Source organism: Poecile atricapillus, chromosome W (genome assembly GCF_030490865.1).
Source record: "Poecile atricapillus isolate bPoeAtr1 chromosome W, bPoeAtr1.hap1, whole genome shotgun sequence".
NCBI lineage: Eukaryota > Metazoa > Chordata > Aves > Passeriformes > Paridae > Poecile > Poecile atricapillus.
This window is the reverse complement of record NC_081288.1, coordinates 32558597-32576388: the sequence shown is the minus strand read 5'-3', so window position 1 is coordinate 32576388 and position 17792 is coordinate 32558597. Positions and strand designations below refer to the sequence as shown.

The following is a 17792-nucleotide window of genomic DNA, read 5'->3' as shown; positions in this document are numbered from 1 at the left end:
CCCATGCTGGCCTTTGAGTAGTAGAACCAAATTGTTACTGTCAGAGGTGTTTCATTATCTGATGGCAAAATACAGTGTGTGCGAAATAGGCTGCATATTTCTATCCAAAGGTCTTCTGGCAGAGGGGAATCCATAAGGAGACTTCCCCAGAGGGATTGTGCTTGGTTGCTGTCAGATTCTTAATGGTAATCTTCAAATTCCCTGTTTATGGAGGCTGTATTAATTCAATGTGTTACTGCATTCTTTGCTTTCAGGTGAGAAGAATACCAGTTGCAAATTGCGGTAGATTTGCTTCTGAGCAAGAATGCTTATCTGCAAAGGACCCCTACTGTGGGTGGTGTTCTTTCAATCGAAGGTATCTTTTAATATTTTAGACTGTCATATAAAAGGAGAGCATTATTAGTCAGTGTACATTTTGACTGGCTTGGGGCTATTCAACATCGAGATTGTATCTACTGATTTTTTGTGGAATCAGTCATAGCCATAAATGTGAGACACTTTCTTGTCATGTGAAAGGGAAATCAGTGCTTTTGAATGGCTATGTAACCCTCAGATTTTTGAGATCTACCCATGAAATATATGTTGGGCAGAGAATAATAAATAATTTTGCTGTTAGAAGAGATACTTTTGTTTTCCAGATTGAGAAATAAAATTGTATACTTGTTCTTGAAACTTTTTAATAGCTGAGAGCATGTTGTATGTGAGAACAAGAAAAGTGCTTAGTTGTCTTCAGTACTGATATTTCCTTTTTTTGGAGCCACTGACTTCGGTTTAGGCAAAAGGAGATTTTCTTTCTAAATACTTCATTCCCACATTTGAATAATTAATTTCAGCATCTGAGGTCTGGACTGCAGAAATTCCTGGGTCGTCAGACCTAATCTTAGCAATTGCAAGCAACCACATAATGTAAAACTAAAAACTTGCAAAGTACCATCCTAAATTTAGATAGGCTTTTTGTCCTTCCTGCCCTGGTTGTGCAGCTGCTTCCTGGCAGTCTCAGTTTTTGCTGGTAAAAGTATGTCTGCTCATTTTCATCATGTGTATGTTTATGGACAGGTTTTAGTTATTTGCTCTGGTGCTCACATCACCTTTGCCTAAATAAGTTCCCCACCCCCACTCCCTCACACTTAGCTCTTCTTACCTCTTACCTGTTTTTGTGAAAGCAGTCTCTCTCTCTCTATCTCTCTCTCTCTCCTTTCATTTTGGTGTGCTTAAACAGGGAACTTCACTAAGGTCCTCTTACATGAGACACTCCTTTCTTACCTCCACTCCAGTAATCCTTCAGTGAAATTTATGCATCCTTTTAAGATAAGGATGGCCAGGACTCTCAAAGTGTTCCAGAGGAGATTTCAGCTGTGTCTTGCTTAATATTGTTTAATCAGTCTGTCCAGGAAGTGCCTTAGTGTGTTCTGGGATCACAAACGTCTTTTTCATGACAGCATCACATTGATGGGCCACAATCATCCATGATCAAATAATGCCCCCAGGTCCTTTTCTTTCTTTGTTGTGTTTCCAACGGATGAGTTTCCAGTCTATAACACATATGGGTTGTGAGATTTTTATTGGTGTAGGTACATGTTCTTGTGCTTTATGCTTTGAAATGTCATTCCACTTCAAGGTAATCCAAGTTTTCCTGTGTGATATTCTTATCTTCCTTTGCATGTTAACATTCCCTACTCTGTATCATCAGCAGATGTCAACAGTGTAAATCTTCTTTTATGCTAATTTGCCACTGATTAAAATCTTAAAGTGCCTATAAGAAGGATTTTTGAGGAATTCCACTAGTAGTCTCTTTTAGAAGGTTAATACTAACTCATTTTAGTTTTTTGCCCATTTTGTGTTAGCGTGATTTTGCTGAAGATCTGCCACTTTGTGTTTGCAAAGGTAGTTATTGGAAGAGAGTAGGTATTTATTCTGTAATATGTTTTCTTCAAACTCTCTTTTGCTCCCTTGTAGAAACTGTGTATGTTACAGTGCTAAGATTTTCAGTCTTTTAATTACCTTATAAAGAGATTGTGAATAACTCTTATTACTCAGTAAATCCCCTGCTTATGAGGGGAATCACCAAAACTTTCCATTTGATTGAAACAGAAATAATGTACTCTTTTGGAGAAAAAATGAAGTAGTATGAGTCCTGTTCAACACCCACATAATTTTTTACTGTTAAATACTTAATGTCATTAAATATTTGGCTTTGTGAAGAGACACCTCTGAGTGAAAGTTTAGGAGAAGACATTTTTAGCCAGTATTTTAGTCCAAGTCCATATGTGTCCACTAAAGCAATATATTCCGTAATAATTTTGAGATCAGTGATATGTTTTCTGCTTTTACAAGGAAATAATTTTCCTGTAAAATAAAACACACACTCCAGTTTTACATAAAATTTACTAGCAATGTTAGTGCTTCATTTTAAGGACAGTGTGAATTAAAATCCAGTCCTTTAATGAAAAAATGTGTGCATCTCATTGCAGGTGAAAACAAAATGAAACAAAATGTTTCTACTGTTCCTATTTCTACTCTTTCTTCTATAGGGACAAATATATTAATTCTCCTTTTCACTTGCCATCATTCAAACCAATTAGTTATAGCATTGTGTTGATTTCTCCTAATGTTTATAGATTTTCTGTAGATGAATCAGATTTACCTAAATTATGCTGAAATACAATTCCAGTACAAGGTATTAATGTTTTACATGCATTTTCCGTATGGAAACAACACAATATATTATCTAACATGACCAGAGTTACTCTTGAATGTAGTCAATGTGTAGGACATCTGTGGACTTCATTCAGTGGTTGGTACGTTGGAGAAAGAAAGAAGCCACAATTTTCACAACATGAATGAAAGTATGTTCTCGTTCCATGAGGAAATCAGTATGCTTTAGCAGGGCAGAGAAGGCAAGTATGTTAGGATCTGTAGTTAACAAAGATTAGTGAAGCAGAGACGTAAGTAAGTACAGATGAACTGGTATGCATAAGTATTGTGTTATCATAGTGAAATAAGAGGAACTCAGTTCCAATTGTGTAGAGAAATCTTTAGTAGTATAAAAGAACTAGTTTGCTGTGAAATATATTAAAAAAAAAAAAAATTTTGACTCTGCTTTTCTCTCTACACATATCTTTACAGTCTGAAATCTGATCCAAGGGTTTCATACCTTATACCTTCATACTTGTATAAGGTCCAGTTCGCCTTTCCAAGAAAGCCAGACTTAGTTGTCCGAGTCTGTATGTTAATTTTCAGAATTATGTGGTTCACAAATAATATTTATCTGTTATATTCATTCAAAGTACTTGAAATCAATATAAATTTTCTAAAAATAAGGGTATTACAGAATAATTTTATCTTTAGGTGAGTGGAATTATTTTGCTCTTGGCCTTTGCAGGGCAATTTTGAGAATTTATGCTGAGGGGCATCAGATGTGACTGCTTCCTATGAAAATGACTGTTCTCCACAGCACACTGTTAGAGTGTTAAAGGTCAGCTCTTAGAGCAACAAAAGATGCATTTTTCCCTCACATAAAGATAAGCATGACCCTGGGTTCTGGGTGCCATTACTGGTTTTGCTATTAAATGCTCAGATTCTTCATTGCAAAAGAGGGAAACAGGTTCACTGCTTGTGTTCCTCAGGCAGTCTAAGAAAGCAAGTAGCTTCTTCCTGGGACAGTTGTAAATATTCACCTTGATGAACAGTTTTATTTTTTAATATTTTGATTTAATATTTCAAATTTTTAATATTTTAAAAATATTTAGAATATAAAAATATTTTAATATTTCGCATCACTGACATTCATACACTTACTTAGTGCCAAGTACTGCAAGTGTGTTGCCTTGCATCTTTACCATTATAATCCTCACCCTGTCAGAAACTGTAGAATGTCTTTATCTTTTGTCCTTCCTCATTACCAGTGCGAATTACCTACCCATACATGTCTGAGAATGTGGTTTATGCACATCTGTGATCTGTTGATCCCGTCTTCTCTGGCTCTAAAATTGTGGTGCTAATGAGCCTTTGTGATCTCAGTAGGGTGAAGAGAGCTATACATGAGACTGATATTTGCCCTAGCTTGGGCAGTTTGAAATACATCAGGCGTATATAGTCCTAATTTGTTACAGAATCATTATGATCTGAGTGTATTGAGATGCAAAGCCCCACCAGGTTCTTATGCAGCAGGAACTCAGTTTCCTGAGTTAGACCACAAAGGAAGTGACCTTGTGCTTAACTGCATTCCAATTGCCAACATCTTGATCTGCATAGAAGAAGACTTCATGGTTCCTAAGATTTGTGCGGTTATTTTGGGCATTTCGGAGTGTGGTGGATATTTTTGTTGAATGTGTTATTCATTCTGGAGAGAAAACACATTGTGAAATTTTACAGTGAGCTCTTCATTAAAAAGGCCCATACTTTGCAACTGTGAACTCATTTCCAGTTTTTAGTGAAGGAATAGTTCGTTAAGGCAGATCTCACTGTTCACAGTATTGAAGCTATATGTGATTCTACATTTAGTAGAAAAGTAGAATTAAAACCATTAAATGTTACATTTATTTATAAATATTCAATCTTAGTATTAAAATATTAAGATACATTCAATTAGCACTTACTTGTCTGTAATTGCTAACTGTATGAAATTACTTGGAGTTAAACCATGAATTGTCCATTAACTGTTGACAGCAGACAGTATTTTAAGGATTCACCTTTCAAACTCATTGATTGTCCATCTAATTTGTATGCCTGTGTTGTCTTTCTCTTATAACATGTTTTTAATATGTGTAGTCTTTGTAGTACTTCTGTATCCCAGCATTTCCTCATTCTTCCTTAATTTTTTGTTGCACAGTTTGTTTCCTACAATTTGGCATCTCTAACATTTGTATTTACCTTGAGCTGTCCTAATTCTGAAATGAATTTTGTGCTTGAAGACAGAGAAATCTATTTTGAACCCCTTCAAATCTGGTGTTTTTAACCAAATGTGCTGACAAAAAAAGGGAAGGATTATCATTCAGTGGGTGACAAAGGAGGTTCGGGAAGAGGATATATCTCATCAACCATGCACATTTGTAGTATAGCTTTACATTTGAGCTTCACTCCCATCCCTTCTTACATCCTCTGGAGAGAATAAGTAGTTTCCATAGTGTGGTTCATTTCATTTTTGTATGAATGTCTAAAACAGGGTAGGTGCATTGTACTCTTAAGAACATATTTCTCCCCAAAGAGTATAGAGGGGGGCTGGGGGGCAGCGGGGGGATCAGATCTAGAGCTGTACAATGAAGCAGCCAATTTGGGGATGATGAATTCCATCCCAGGCTACCACTTCTACTGTTACTGGCCAAGCATCTCATATTTGCTTGAGTCCCATTGACTTAACCAAAACCCTCGAGCATATATCAATGCATTGTAATTAGTTTTGATAAACAGAAGATTTTGCTGATTGTTTTCCTGAAGCTTTTTGGAGTTATAACCATATTCCTGTAAAAAAAAAAGAATCAATAGTGTTCCTGTAAAAAATCAGTAACTTTAAATAAGTTGAAGTACAGTGTCTGAAGTCAAAGGCATGATAAGGAGGCTAGTATAATTTTATGTATACTTTTAGGTGCACATTAAAAGAAAATTGTACACATTCAAACAGCATAAATGGTTGGTATAACATTTCACATGCACCTGATAAAGATCTGAAAATCCTGCTAAGTTTCCCTGCCAAATATCAGGTATGTACACCTAGTTTTATGTGTGTTTGTTTATTGTGACTTAAAATACTTAATTTTGTTGCTTATTGCAGCTTGTCTTCTTTTGTCAGCATGTTCCATATATTAGTTCCTCTTACCCCAACAACTGGCAAGTATCTTTAATATCTCAGTAAGCTGAATGTGTGAATTAGATAGATGTTCTTCTCCTCTTCTATGAAATGTATCCTGAAGAATCCTATGAAAATCCTCATGATGTTAAGTCAAAAATTCAAATATTCACTATGCTAACTCAGGCAATGCTTCCATTGTATCACTGTATCAGCTATTTTAATATATCCTGTAACTGTATATCAAGTGCAGGATGGAAGTTCTGAGCTTTGTAACAAGTTAGAAAACATTCACTGGGGCACATATGCTAACACAAATTCTTAAGTACTTGATACTAGTCTTTACTCTGTATCTGTTCACAGCACACGCAGCCTTGAATATTTGATTATCAACTATTGTGACTGGCCACTTAATCTGCACGCTATTGTTTCTGATTTCCTGATTGAATGCACTAATGTAATCATATTTGTAAAGCACTCTCAGCCAGAAACAAAGGATAATTCATTACAATATAAGTTCTGTTTCATAATTAAGTGCTCTTTGGTTATGGATGCAAACGATCTCTCTCTGTGAAGATTCTTACTCAAATACTTTTAAAGAAATATAACAGCATACAACACAGCAAATTTCTAGTTTTAAAATCCAAAATTATTTAAGACTGCTTGCTAACATACCATAGAGATCCATTTAATTTCTGGAAGCAAGCAATGCTGTTACTTTCAGAACTATTTCTGTATGACTTCTTCAGTTGGGAGAGTTACTCTCCTTTGAGAGATTACAAAGTGAATTGTCTGCTTTCACCACAAAAATTTTTGTTTTGTGCATTTCATAGTTTGTCGTTTTCTGTAAAGACAAGGTGGTTATTTAGCAAGTATAACAAAACCTCCCTGTTGTATTCTTGTTTTTATTGTTTTATAGGTTGTTGTGACTGCAAATGTAAGCAAAATCCTTACTTTCTGTATGATAAAAATTGTAACAGCTGTTGAAATATTTTATGAAAACGTAGTGCTGAAAAATTCATCCTGTTTCTGCAATCTAACCACTCCGATGATAACTGATAACGGTATGTTTTATTATTACACATATTTAATGCTTATTCACTGCCCTTTAATACAGGGGAGTATTGCACAAATAGAGGCCTAATGAGTGTGAAAGTGCGTAATGCTTTTAATTAAATATCACAGAAGAAAATCCATATTTTTTCGAGTGATTTGAGTATACTCACATTGTTCTTCATGATTAAAGTTTTGTTAATATGGAATCCTTTGTAGAAGTAGTAACTCACATTACCCTGTGGCTGGAAGCAGCTTCTTCAATTGACCCTGTGGCAGTGCAGTGCTTTAGCATTAGAATATTTATTTACATTGTGCCATTAATAACTGTCTAAGAAAACTTAAGATAAATGGAATGACAATGAAGCTGGCTGGAGCAATTGAAGCAGTATTGGTCTAGTGCTTTGCTTTGACAAATTAACCCATCTTAATTCTTCTCTAATCTGCAAACAGAATTTGTTTTTGCAAGAAACTGTACTAGCATAAATAAGAGGAAAATCTAATTATTAATGTCTTTACAATAAGTAATCTTAACATTTAATTAACTGTTTCAACCTAACTTAGACACTGTGAGAAAATGTGCAGAGGATTAGAAGAAAAATAGATGGTTTAGGGGCAATTTGGTGGGTACATCCTTTTGACTTGATTTCATTCATCCTTCTGAATTATTGGTTGACTCATTTTGCAATAATACTTACACCACTTTGCTCACCAATGGCTCTCAAATACCTGAGCAGTTTGTACTGGATGTGCAATGCTTGTGTATCTAATGGGCAGCTCCAAGTTTTAGAATGAAGTGGTAAATTACTGAATGTCTGGATTTTTGAGCTGTTCTTCAGGTTTTGGTGTCAAGGACCTGATCATAATCCTTCACAGTGGAGCATTACTTAACTAACACTAAGGCAACATCCCCGTTGCATTTCTTCAAGAGTCTGTATAGAAACACAAAGCTTTTTTAACAGAGCCTTATAACTTCTTAAAGTTGATTATGTTAGAATGTAAAAGAGAGTTTGAATCTAAACTAAGGAAGAGATAGCAAACACAAGGATTCCCACATGTTCTTAGGTGACTTGAAGAGGAAACAGAAAATTCAGACAAATGCCTCTATCTCTTCCTCATTAATATAGCCCAAAGGACATGGAATACTGTGCGTGAAAATGATTCTCTTACAAAACTGTGGTGTAGGAGGAGGAATGAAATGTTACCAAGTATTTTCAAGGACCTGTTGTTCTGAAGAGCTCAGTGCTACAAAGAACTCTCTCTCTCCTGGGGACCCTTGCCCCTGGAGAAGATTCTTTGGAACATTTGGATCTCAGGAGGCTGTATGGAAAAAACTCCTCCAGCATCACAGAAGTGTTGTGTCAAGTTCCTGTCCAGTACTGGGAATTGAGAAGGAAAGACTGTCTCTAGAAGATGACAGCTGGAGTGATATCCATGAGTATTTTCATCTATTAAGCTGTCTTTAGGAAACAGTATTAGTTTATTTTTAAGAGGAAATGTCCTTTGTTGACCCAGTCCCAAAAGCCATGTTTTCTTATAATTATGGACTATATAGTTTGGTTCTCTGTCTTCACAGACTAAAGCTTCCTCTTAATTCCATTAGCAGGTTTTCAGAGAACAGTTGTTATGGAAGCCAGCTCACCTTGCCTGTTCTTTGTGCCAAAAATGAGCCCTTTGGCAGTGTTAGCCAGAAGGCTGTGAGGTTAGCTTGTGCCTGCCAGTATTACTGCCACTCACGTGCTCCTGTGAGCTGAATGTCTTACTGGATAATTCAGATGTGAAGTAACATTGACTATTTATGGTATCTCCTGTAAAGTGACCTCCGTTTCACAAGAGGATGCACTTGCAAAACTCCTTTAGGTATCATTTCCTGGAAAAAACATTTTGAAAGTACCCACTACTCAGTGAAGTCCAATGCATTTTAAAAGATCAGCCCAGACCATACAGAAAATAATAGGTTCCATTAATTTCAACACAGACAGAATCAGGAAAGCATATTTGACAGTGTTGTTTTTCAGGTATTTATACAAGCTTAAAAGAAAAACAAGCTTTGCCAGAAGGAGATAAATTCCTTTTACTTACTACTCCTAGTAAAATACTAGGAGTATTTTACTTTTTCTGTAGCTCATGGCTTGAGACCTTTCTCATATATTGATTTAGGCAATTGTCAATGTGTCAGATTTCTGCTAATAGCTGGATTTCTGGAGATGCACATAAGTGTTTGATGAAGGATTTCAGAATGTCTGTCTGTACTCATCCACATCTTTAAGCATAAAAATATCATTAAAGTCAAACTCTGCTATCCATTTAGTAAGGTGTTTGAACATATGAGTGGTCCCAAGGGCTGTTTTTAACAAGCAGTTCAGATGACCTTTGCAGTGAACACCCATGCTGCCATGTAGAGGTAGGAGATACCTACATTAACAATGCACTTGTAGGCAAAACTGCCTTTCATCTGAACAAGCCAGCCTGTGATAAAGGTTTCTCTACCTATGCAAGATAGATATACTTAAAATCTGTGTAACTTTTCTGGATTAAAAAGCTAGCAACTTTCTAGCACAGAGAAGTCAGGAAAGTCTCCAAACATGAGTTTCATTTGATCTCAGGCAGCCATTCATTTCACAGACTACACATCTGCAGGCACACAGATGAAAGAGACCATGGCTTAAGTGGTATATGTCTAATTCTACTGTTCGATGTGGTATTCTGCTCATAAGAGAAGATACTCTTTCATACCACAGCTGCCAGTGAATTGTTGGTATAGTAATTGCTAGCTGAAATAATGGCAAATTGACTCATGCAATCATAAAAGATTTAAATAGGATGAAAATTGCTACTGCATAGATTACAAAAGGAGACTCTGAAACCAAGTCTGTGAGACAGAAAGAGAGAGAAGTATGGTATGGTGGGGTCTCTTGCATTAGAACAGTCTGGTGTGTTAGAAGACTTGAATTCAGGGTCTGGTTTATACCACAGCATATATCACTGTGTGCTTTCTGAGAGATGATTTCATATCCCTGCTTCGCAGTAGCATTTCCTTATCTATCCTGACAATAACATTACTTTTATTTGTCATACGGTGGTGGCATCAAGCTTAATTAATATGTGTGTATAAAGCATTGGTATAACTCAGCTGGGGAGTGCTGTGGAAGGACAAAATCTGGCTATTTTTATCAGTCAGAAGTGTGAGTGAATGTATGAGAGAAGGTGCATACCAAGTAGAGAACAGCTACTTCGAGATTTCAACTCAAACTATTTTTAAACAGTTATTTCTTGTAATATCCAGCATATACCTAACATGTGCATTTTTCCAGATTGTCTGGTTCTCGAAGCATCACTGTCCTCAAACTCTTGGAATATCACACAAACATTTCAGTTGAAAAAGTAAGAGCCTGATTCTTGTTAAAGTTCATTGTGGGGTTGGTGTGTGTGTGTGTGGGAAAGTAACTAAAGTCATTCATCATTCTTTTTTTTTTTTTTTTGTGTTTATCGAGGAACTACATGTCACTAAAGATAGTCAGATCTGTTTTCTTGGCCCACTTCCTCCTCCTTCTCTTTTATTTTTTTTTCCCTTAAAAAGCTACTTCTTCTGATGACTCTCTTATTTAATAGGACCATGGAAACTAACTGTAGGAGAGTCATTACAATGACTGAATTTATGACAAGTGCCTGAAAAGATAATAAAGGATGTCACAATGACATTAAAATTCTTTTTGTCCTTGGGTAAAAGGTGGGCCCCTGGTACTCAGTATAAGGCCTAGATTAGAGCAGTCAAGAGATTCTTTAAAATCACTTTGTGAAGCTGTTTTAAATTAGACCCAGATGCAATTTAAATATGGTCCACAGGTAACATGAATATAATTAAACCAGAAAGTAACATCTAATCTGCTAATAGGAATAATGAATACCTATTCTTCTTTAGACATTATTTTTCATACTCTTTGTTGAGAGCTGGCAGAGGAAGCATTCGTGCCCAGTACGTGGCCTAACACTTTATGATAGGTGGTTGTTAATATTTAGAAAGATCTGGCTAATATATGCTGTAGGTAACTACAGTGTTCCCATTCAGAACGCTCCTCCCCTATGCAAAAAGGCTAATTCACAAGCACCTGGGATGAAATAAAACTCTTTTCTTTTTGGGAAGTGGCACATCACTTCCCTGTCCCTGGAGGAGCACAGGGAAGGATCTGTCTTTCTCTAAATCAGAGCATTTCTCAGCACGTTTGGGGAGGGACTGTGCTACTCTTGGCTCTCATCCATATTGTTAGAAGCATTGCAAAGCAAGATAGGGACAAACTAGTTTTCCAACAAGCATATTTTTTGGTAGATGAAGGCAATAGCAAGCTGGCAATACTTCCTAGCACTATACGCATAGAATAGAGATTCAGATAAGCTGGAAAAAAATCAGTGATGGTTTTCTGCCCTTTTATGGTTAAAAAGTACTACCTGGCCACTCATGTACTGTAAATCACAGTAAAATGTAACACAAAGTGTTTCCTCTGCTTCCTGCTTTTTTTGAAATTAATGACTCTCAGCATCTCAATACAGATTGTATTTCATACTAAATTTCTTCTCAGAATAAGTACAGCAGAACAGTAGGCTTGGAGGGTAAACAGACTTTTACCCATTTCATTACATGTTTGCTTGGTTTTTCCCTTGGGTTTACGCTTTTTTCTGTCACTTGAAATTTGACATTCATGACTGAATCTGGATTGAGTTCCCGTGTCTTACAAAAACTCTGTTTCTGTGTTACCAGCTGCTCACGGTGTATACACAAGGGTGAGTGTGCCAGCTGCAAATGGATACGTGTCTCTCCTGTCACCACCTGCCAGGTAAAGTTTGTTGGGGAAAACTGGAATCCCCTGTGACGCCTTTTTCTTGTATTTTTTACATCTGAGCAGCAATCTGTCTCTTTTTTATATTGACATGGAGAAATTCTTATTTTTTTCCAGGATGATTGCAGTGCAACTGTTTCCAAGGGGATCACCACTGTGCGGAAAACAGAGGTTAGTTAGCGTTTTAAGATCAGCATTATTAAGGCTCTCTGAGGGAGAAAATTATTTAAAATGGGAGGACTTTGCATAAAAAATAGAGATATGGATGAGTAGGCAGTCGTTCACAAAGTGAGGTAATGCAGAATTTGGACTGATACTATTTTTCCTTAGTGTTCTGTTGGTGTTAAAAGGTATCAGCAAAAACTTGTGTTTCAGATGCAGGCATTGAGACAGTGAGCACTGCAATTGTCATATGCCTACCTGTAGATGCAGTGTTTACAAGATTGCTTTAAATGCCAAAGTCCCTATGTGCTGGATTTAGTCACTCCATGGGAGCCATCATGCAGAGGGCTGGAACATGTGAGCTGACCAGCAACAACAAAAAAAAAGGAGAACATTTCAGGCTTAAAATCTTACCTAGATATAAAAGCATGTTTCAGTTCTGCTGTCACAGACAACTCTGGGAAACTAGGCTTCAGAGTCTCAAACCTCTTCCTCATTTTATGCAGCCAGATCACAGCTTCTGCTGAAACAGCTGCCAGGGGAGCAGAAGGAAGGGGAGGATGTGCCACCCAGTTTCTGCATAACAGAGAAGTGGCTACAGGATGAGTCCAGGAACTGAAATCCATGGGTGTTAGTAAATCTCTGGTTCACACTTTCAGAAAAATTTTCCTTGTTTCCAGGCTGTAGACAAAACTGGAGATGGATCCACACAAGCTGGATCACTGGGAAGGAAGAAGTTCACTAGTCCTGCCAAAATACCTGCTGAATTCTCTACAGAATTCATATAGACTGTATGTGTGCATACAAATCTAAATTATTTGTCTCATTGGTCAGCCCTTTAACCTTCTGATCATAGATCAGCCCTTTAACCACAAGATTATACCTTCATTCTTTATGAAATCAAAATTTTTTTGTTTTCTCATAAAACTGAGTGATCTTTTTGTCAGTGGTTGTTTATGACATGCAGGTGTTAGAAAAGAAATGAGTAGTGGAGAGAAAATTGACTGATGAGTAAGTACATAGAGATTTGCTGCCTACACTTTTTGGTTTCAGCTTTTCTGTGAGTGATGCTTCGTTGTTATAAATAGTGACTGTGTTCTTATCTCTAAGTGTTTCTTTAGAACTACTCAAACTTCTACCTCTCAAGACAGGGATTACCTCTTAAATTCAGCTGCTCAGCTGATGTTTCTTAAACAAAATCATAAAACACATCTTGTTTTTCACAGAGATGTGTGGGATTGTAATACTTGCGCTTCTGAGCATTAATATTCTGGATTCGATCTGCATTTAAAGCATTATGTCTGGTGAAAGAACAGAAAAAATTCTTCTTTGCTCTGCTTCCAAGTGCATTAATTTGACATTGGTAAATAGTTGGAATTGCCTAGGAGATGGCTTTCTTCCACATGCCTTATCTTGGAAAGAGAGTGATGGACAAGGCAGTGAAAGCACCAGAGGCAGTGCAAAGGCAGATGTTTATTTAGAAGTGATTGATCCATTCAGAGAGCTTGAAATTGCATTTGAAATCCTGTTCTCCTTTGACTGCTTTTGCTATAAGGAGAACATACTGGAGAGTGGAGAAAGAGGATTTGTGTTTTCCCACAACCCCAGCTGAGCATTTAGATTAATATACTTTTTTCAGTGCCAGCCCCAGCCCTCCTCCTGACTCCAGCTGCTGGTTTCTATGCGTGCACCTTCCCCCTCCCCTGCCGGAGCAGCAGCTGGAGTGGTTGGATTGAGTACGCTTGGCTAGGGAACTGATTTGGCTGGAAATCACCGTTATCTTTCAGCAGGTTATTTTTCATCTGGGCTAGTTCCCTGATCCAGTTCTTCAGCCCCTGTGTAGGAGGGGCTGTGCCAGAGAGGGACTCCCCAGGGTGGCAGACACCTCTTAACCTGGGCTAGTCTTTCTGAGACCTGCAGCCATGCTAACCACACCTCTGAGGATGTGCTAGCACAGATCACACAGCCCCAGGGAAGTGTTAGGGCTGTCCAGGGGAGGGGGGAGGAGGCTGCAGCTCAGAAATATGGAACTCTATTGAAGCTGACAGGGCTGTGCTGATTTACATTACCTGAGGACCTGGTGCACGCTTCCTGTATGTCTCTTTGCATGTTTACACTTTCATCACATGCCTCACAACTAGTGATTTTTATAAATATCCTTCTGCCTCTCTGCTCTGGCTCCTCTTGCCCTGGGCATTGCTCCCCCTACCATGTAGCAACTGGAAGGTCAGTGGCTGGCTGGCACTGGGGAAACGAGCACTGCAGACCACAGGGAGGACCCATTAGGTCCTTCCTGCCTTCAGTGAGGAAATTATTGGTTTCTTTTGCTGCTGAGGCAAGTATTGCAGATTATGGCGGTCAAGCTGGGTGGGAATTGGACTCTTGAGGTCATTTTACCTCAGTGCTGTGACTGCACTGACTCAATGAGGCCAGGGCAGGATGCCACGAGGGAGTCTGTGCTGTGTAACCTCAGGGAAGGCATGGTTTCAGAGGGGGCTGAAACCTTCTGAGTGAACAATCCTTTCCATGATTTCTTCGTGGGCTAAGAAAGGAAGCAAGGCAGGTAATCTGAAGCACTCTGTGGTGTTTGGTGCCTGGCAAAGAGACCAGTGGGAGCCCTGCTGCACCCCTGAGCAATGGGTGCCTGGCATTTCCTTCACCAGGGTTCAGAGCCCTGGTGCTGTCTGGGGGATCTCCCTCTGTTTGTGTGATACTGTGGGATTCTGGTGCTTCAGGGCTCCCTGATGGTTACCAGTGAGAACCCAAAGCTGTGTTTTCCTCCTTTCTGTGGCTTCTGGATTTGTGTGAGGATATTGGCTGTCCTTGGTGCACTGGAGGTTGGACACAAGCAGGAGAGGATGCAGGTGAAAAAAAGCAATAGTGGTTTGCTGGCTTTGATTTCTGCATCAGTTGTCCTGTCTCAAGAATTAAACTGATTTCCAGATTATTGTGGGAGTGAATTTTCCCCCTCATGCTGTTTGTGAGGGATTTTCTTTGCCTTCCTCTATTATCAATACGAGAGGTCATCTTGGTGGCCCTTTTGCAGCCCCCCTGGCCCCAGCCTTTGCACTCTCTGGCCTTTTCCTAAGGCACAAGTTGCAGCTTTCAATCAGTGGTGACAGATCCCTCATTTGCTCTGGAGTGCTCTGGCATCCAGTGAACTATAGCATGTGGGAACAATGTGCCGAGACCTTTTTGAAATGGTCAAAGTGTTGTGACCTTGGTGGTCCCCTCAGGCTACCAGCCCAAAGTCCTTATCAGCGCTGTTTTGGGTACATGAAATGATTAATGGTGAGAAAAACCTGTGGGATGGACTTTCCTAGAGGCTTTGCACCAGCATCTTTAACAGGATCAGGAAGACTGAACTGCCCAGTGAATGTGTCCGCAGGTGCACAGCAAAAAAACAGGATAATCACAGTGCTCTAAAAGCTCAATTTAAAGTAGTCTAAAATTGAGCTAAAAATGGTTTGCCGGAGAAGGTCCCAAACAGTTTGTGGTTTCACATGCGTATTTTCCTGTTTTTTTGAATGTTTGAATGTTTCAGTTTATTGTCTGAAAGATAGAGAGGAAACCGTCTGTGTGATTGTAAAACTGGGGAAGCAGCAAAACTGGTTAAACATGAGATGCCATCAAAAATATCAAGTGAATACAGTAGGGAAAAAATACCTCTTCTTGCTCAGTAGTGTTAGTAAGTTAGAGTAAGTAAATACAGACAAAGAAAAGCACAGTTTTTCTGCAAGACTGTGACAACATCACAGCAAACTAGAGTTATTTTTAAATGCTGGAGAACTTCTTAGCGTAAAAATGAGATACCAAAAGACTCCCCTGCAGTTGTTTTATAACTTTAGTTCTATGTATGATTTTGAAAAGACTTTCTAGTAAAGCTAATTCTTGGGTGCTTTCTCAAATTTTCATTCAAGGATTTGACCCTGCTTCCCCTTTTCAGGTCACGAAAGATGCCTTCATTTGTTCATCTGATCTCTCATAGTGACAGCACCATGGGTTTTGTCTTGCCTTGTTTTTTAATTCTTCAGGGGTCACATGAAACATATCATTTCAAGCTGGGTTTTTATGCTACCTACTACTAAAGGACTGTGGTTGCTTTGGGCAACTTTGTTATTAGTTAAATTGAAATATAAAATACGTAGGTAAAAATAGTTGGCTTGTAATGAAGTTGTGATTGACAGTATTTCCCAGGATTAAGTTTAACAGTATCTGAAATTAATAATAAAAATGTATCCCAATGCCATAAAATCTGCATTCCTGAGTGGTGGTTGTTTTTACAGCTGTTGCTTATCTGCTCAGCCTTTTCATAACCAGATCTTGTTTTGCTTTCTTTCCTAATAGCATATCAGCATTCAATCCATTGAACCTTTGTGGATTTCTACATTAGGCAAAAGTGAAATAACAGTCAAAGGAGAAAACTTTACACGTGCATCAGGCATAAAACTGATACTGACTGGAATCACTGGCTGTAAACCAGACGTGTGAGTCAAACCAAAAAGTAACACTATTTACCTTGCGTGGTGAAAATTATATCCATTTTGCTCTAGCAATAATGAACTGTGTGAACAGTTGTCATGTACCTCTCCTCAGCAGAGCAGGGGATGCTCTGGACTCCTTTACTTATACTTCCACTTTAAATTACCAAAGGATGAAAATGAATTTGGTGTTTGAGTACAACACAAGGGATGGATGAGTTGTCAATTCTCTCAGCAGCAGTAGGACAGTTTTGTATCTGTGGCTCTCTGTGCCTTCTAGCAGGCATCAAGAAGTTAGGTCACAGGAAAGCCTCAGCTTTTGTTTGAATCTCCTCTGCTTCAAAATATTCCTAATATATTCTAGGACTCTGATTGTAAAGCACAGACACCATGCCAGGGAAAGAAATTTCTAGTACAACTCCAATTTTTCTGTTGATGATTACACAGTGTAAACCCCTAGATAATTAGGCATTCTTATTCTGAATCAGTTATTTTCAGGTGCAGCTGCAATGGCTGCCTGTGATTAGGAAGCCCATTGTACATAGCTAGCACTTGAAAAGGTAGTGTTCAGTTTTTGCTTCAACCATAAGTTTTCAGGGGACCACAGAAAAAAAAAGGGAGAGAGGGAGGGTAAGACAGGAAGTAGAGAGAAAGAGGAAGGAGTGAAAAAATGTGAGGAAAGAGAGAAAGAAAAAGAAGAAATGAAGGGAAAATGAAGATTGTTATTCTTGACTGGCTCATGGACCATGCTGGTAACATGAAGTACGCAGTAAACAGCATAGTCACACATTGCATTACATAGCCTCATCCCAGGGCTGATTATCTATACTGTTTTCTGTGATTATCGTGTCACATAGCAACTTCATTCAAATGATGCCCTACTTTATTTCTTCAACTCCCTGCTCTCTTTCCACCTCCATCTGGCAGCTCAGACAGAGATTCAGTTCTCTTTTCTCCTTGCCACTTGCTGTAGGCTATAGGCTTCGTGTAGTAACACCAATGAGTGGCATCTGTGTCTCAGTGTTTGTTTTCTTTCTTCTCCAGCATTAAAGTTAGAAATGTGCTAAATGATACACAAATGACATTTGCTCTCCCACCAACACGTAAAGAGGCCAAAAGTATATGTATCCAGGCTAATGGGAAAAAATGTTCACCGCCAATGACCCTGCATTATGTTTCACTGCCATCATGTTCTAGAATTACACCAAATACCTCCTGGATCAGGTAAGTTTGTCTTTCTGTAGTTTTTATGTACTTATCCAAATGTAGTTGCACTGAGCCAATATGAGCCTTCTTCCTTGGCCAGACTGCAGCTGAAGCAAGCTTTGAAGAGTGCTGTAACCTGTTGTGTTGGATGAATTTAAGCCTGTGAAGTGATTTAACAGATAGGGTTATAGTAGCTGCAAGATGGATTCTGTAGACTTCTTCTGCCCACCTCAGGTCTCCTTTATAGAAGTCAAAAGTAGCCTATCCCTA

At 38.4% G+C, this 17792-nt stretch overlaps 1 protein-coding gene across 1 annotated transcript in view; it reads left to right on the top strand.

The window, feature by feature from the left end:
- The window catches only part of LOC131592245 (plexin-C1-like), a 70015-nt gene that overhangs the window by 13351 nt on the left and 38872 nt on the right, over window positions 1–17792 (top strand). The window contains exons 4-11 of the mRNA XM_058863639.1: window positions 255–355; window positions 5585–5699; window positions 6705–6849; window positions 10153–10222; window positions 11595–11670; window positions 11791–11844; window positions 16183–16322; window positions 17361–17540. Coding sequence (XP_058719622.1) covers window positions 255–355; window positions 5585–5699; window positions 6705–6849; window positions 10153–10222; window positions 11595–11670; window positions 11791–11844; window positions 16183–16322; window positions 17361–17540 — 881 coding nt within the window. The remainder of the gene's footprint in view (window positions 1–254; window positions 356–5584; window positions 5700–6704; window positions 6850–10152; window positions 10223–11594; window positions 11671–11790; window positions 11845–16182; window positions 16323–17360; window positions 17541–17792) is intronic.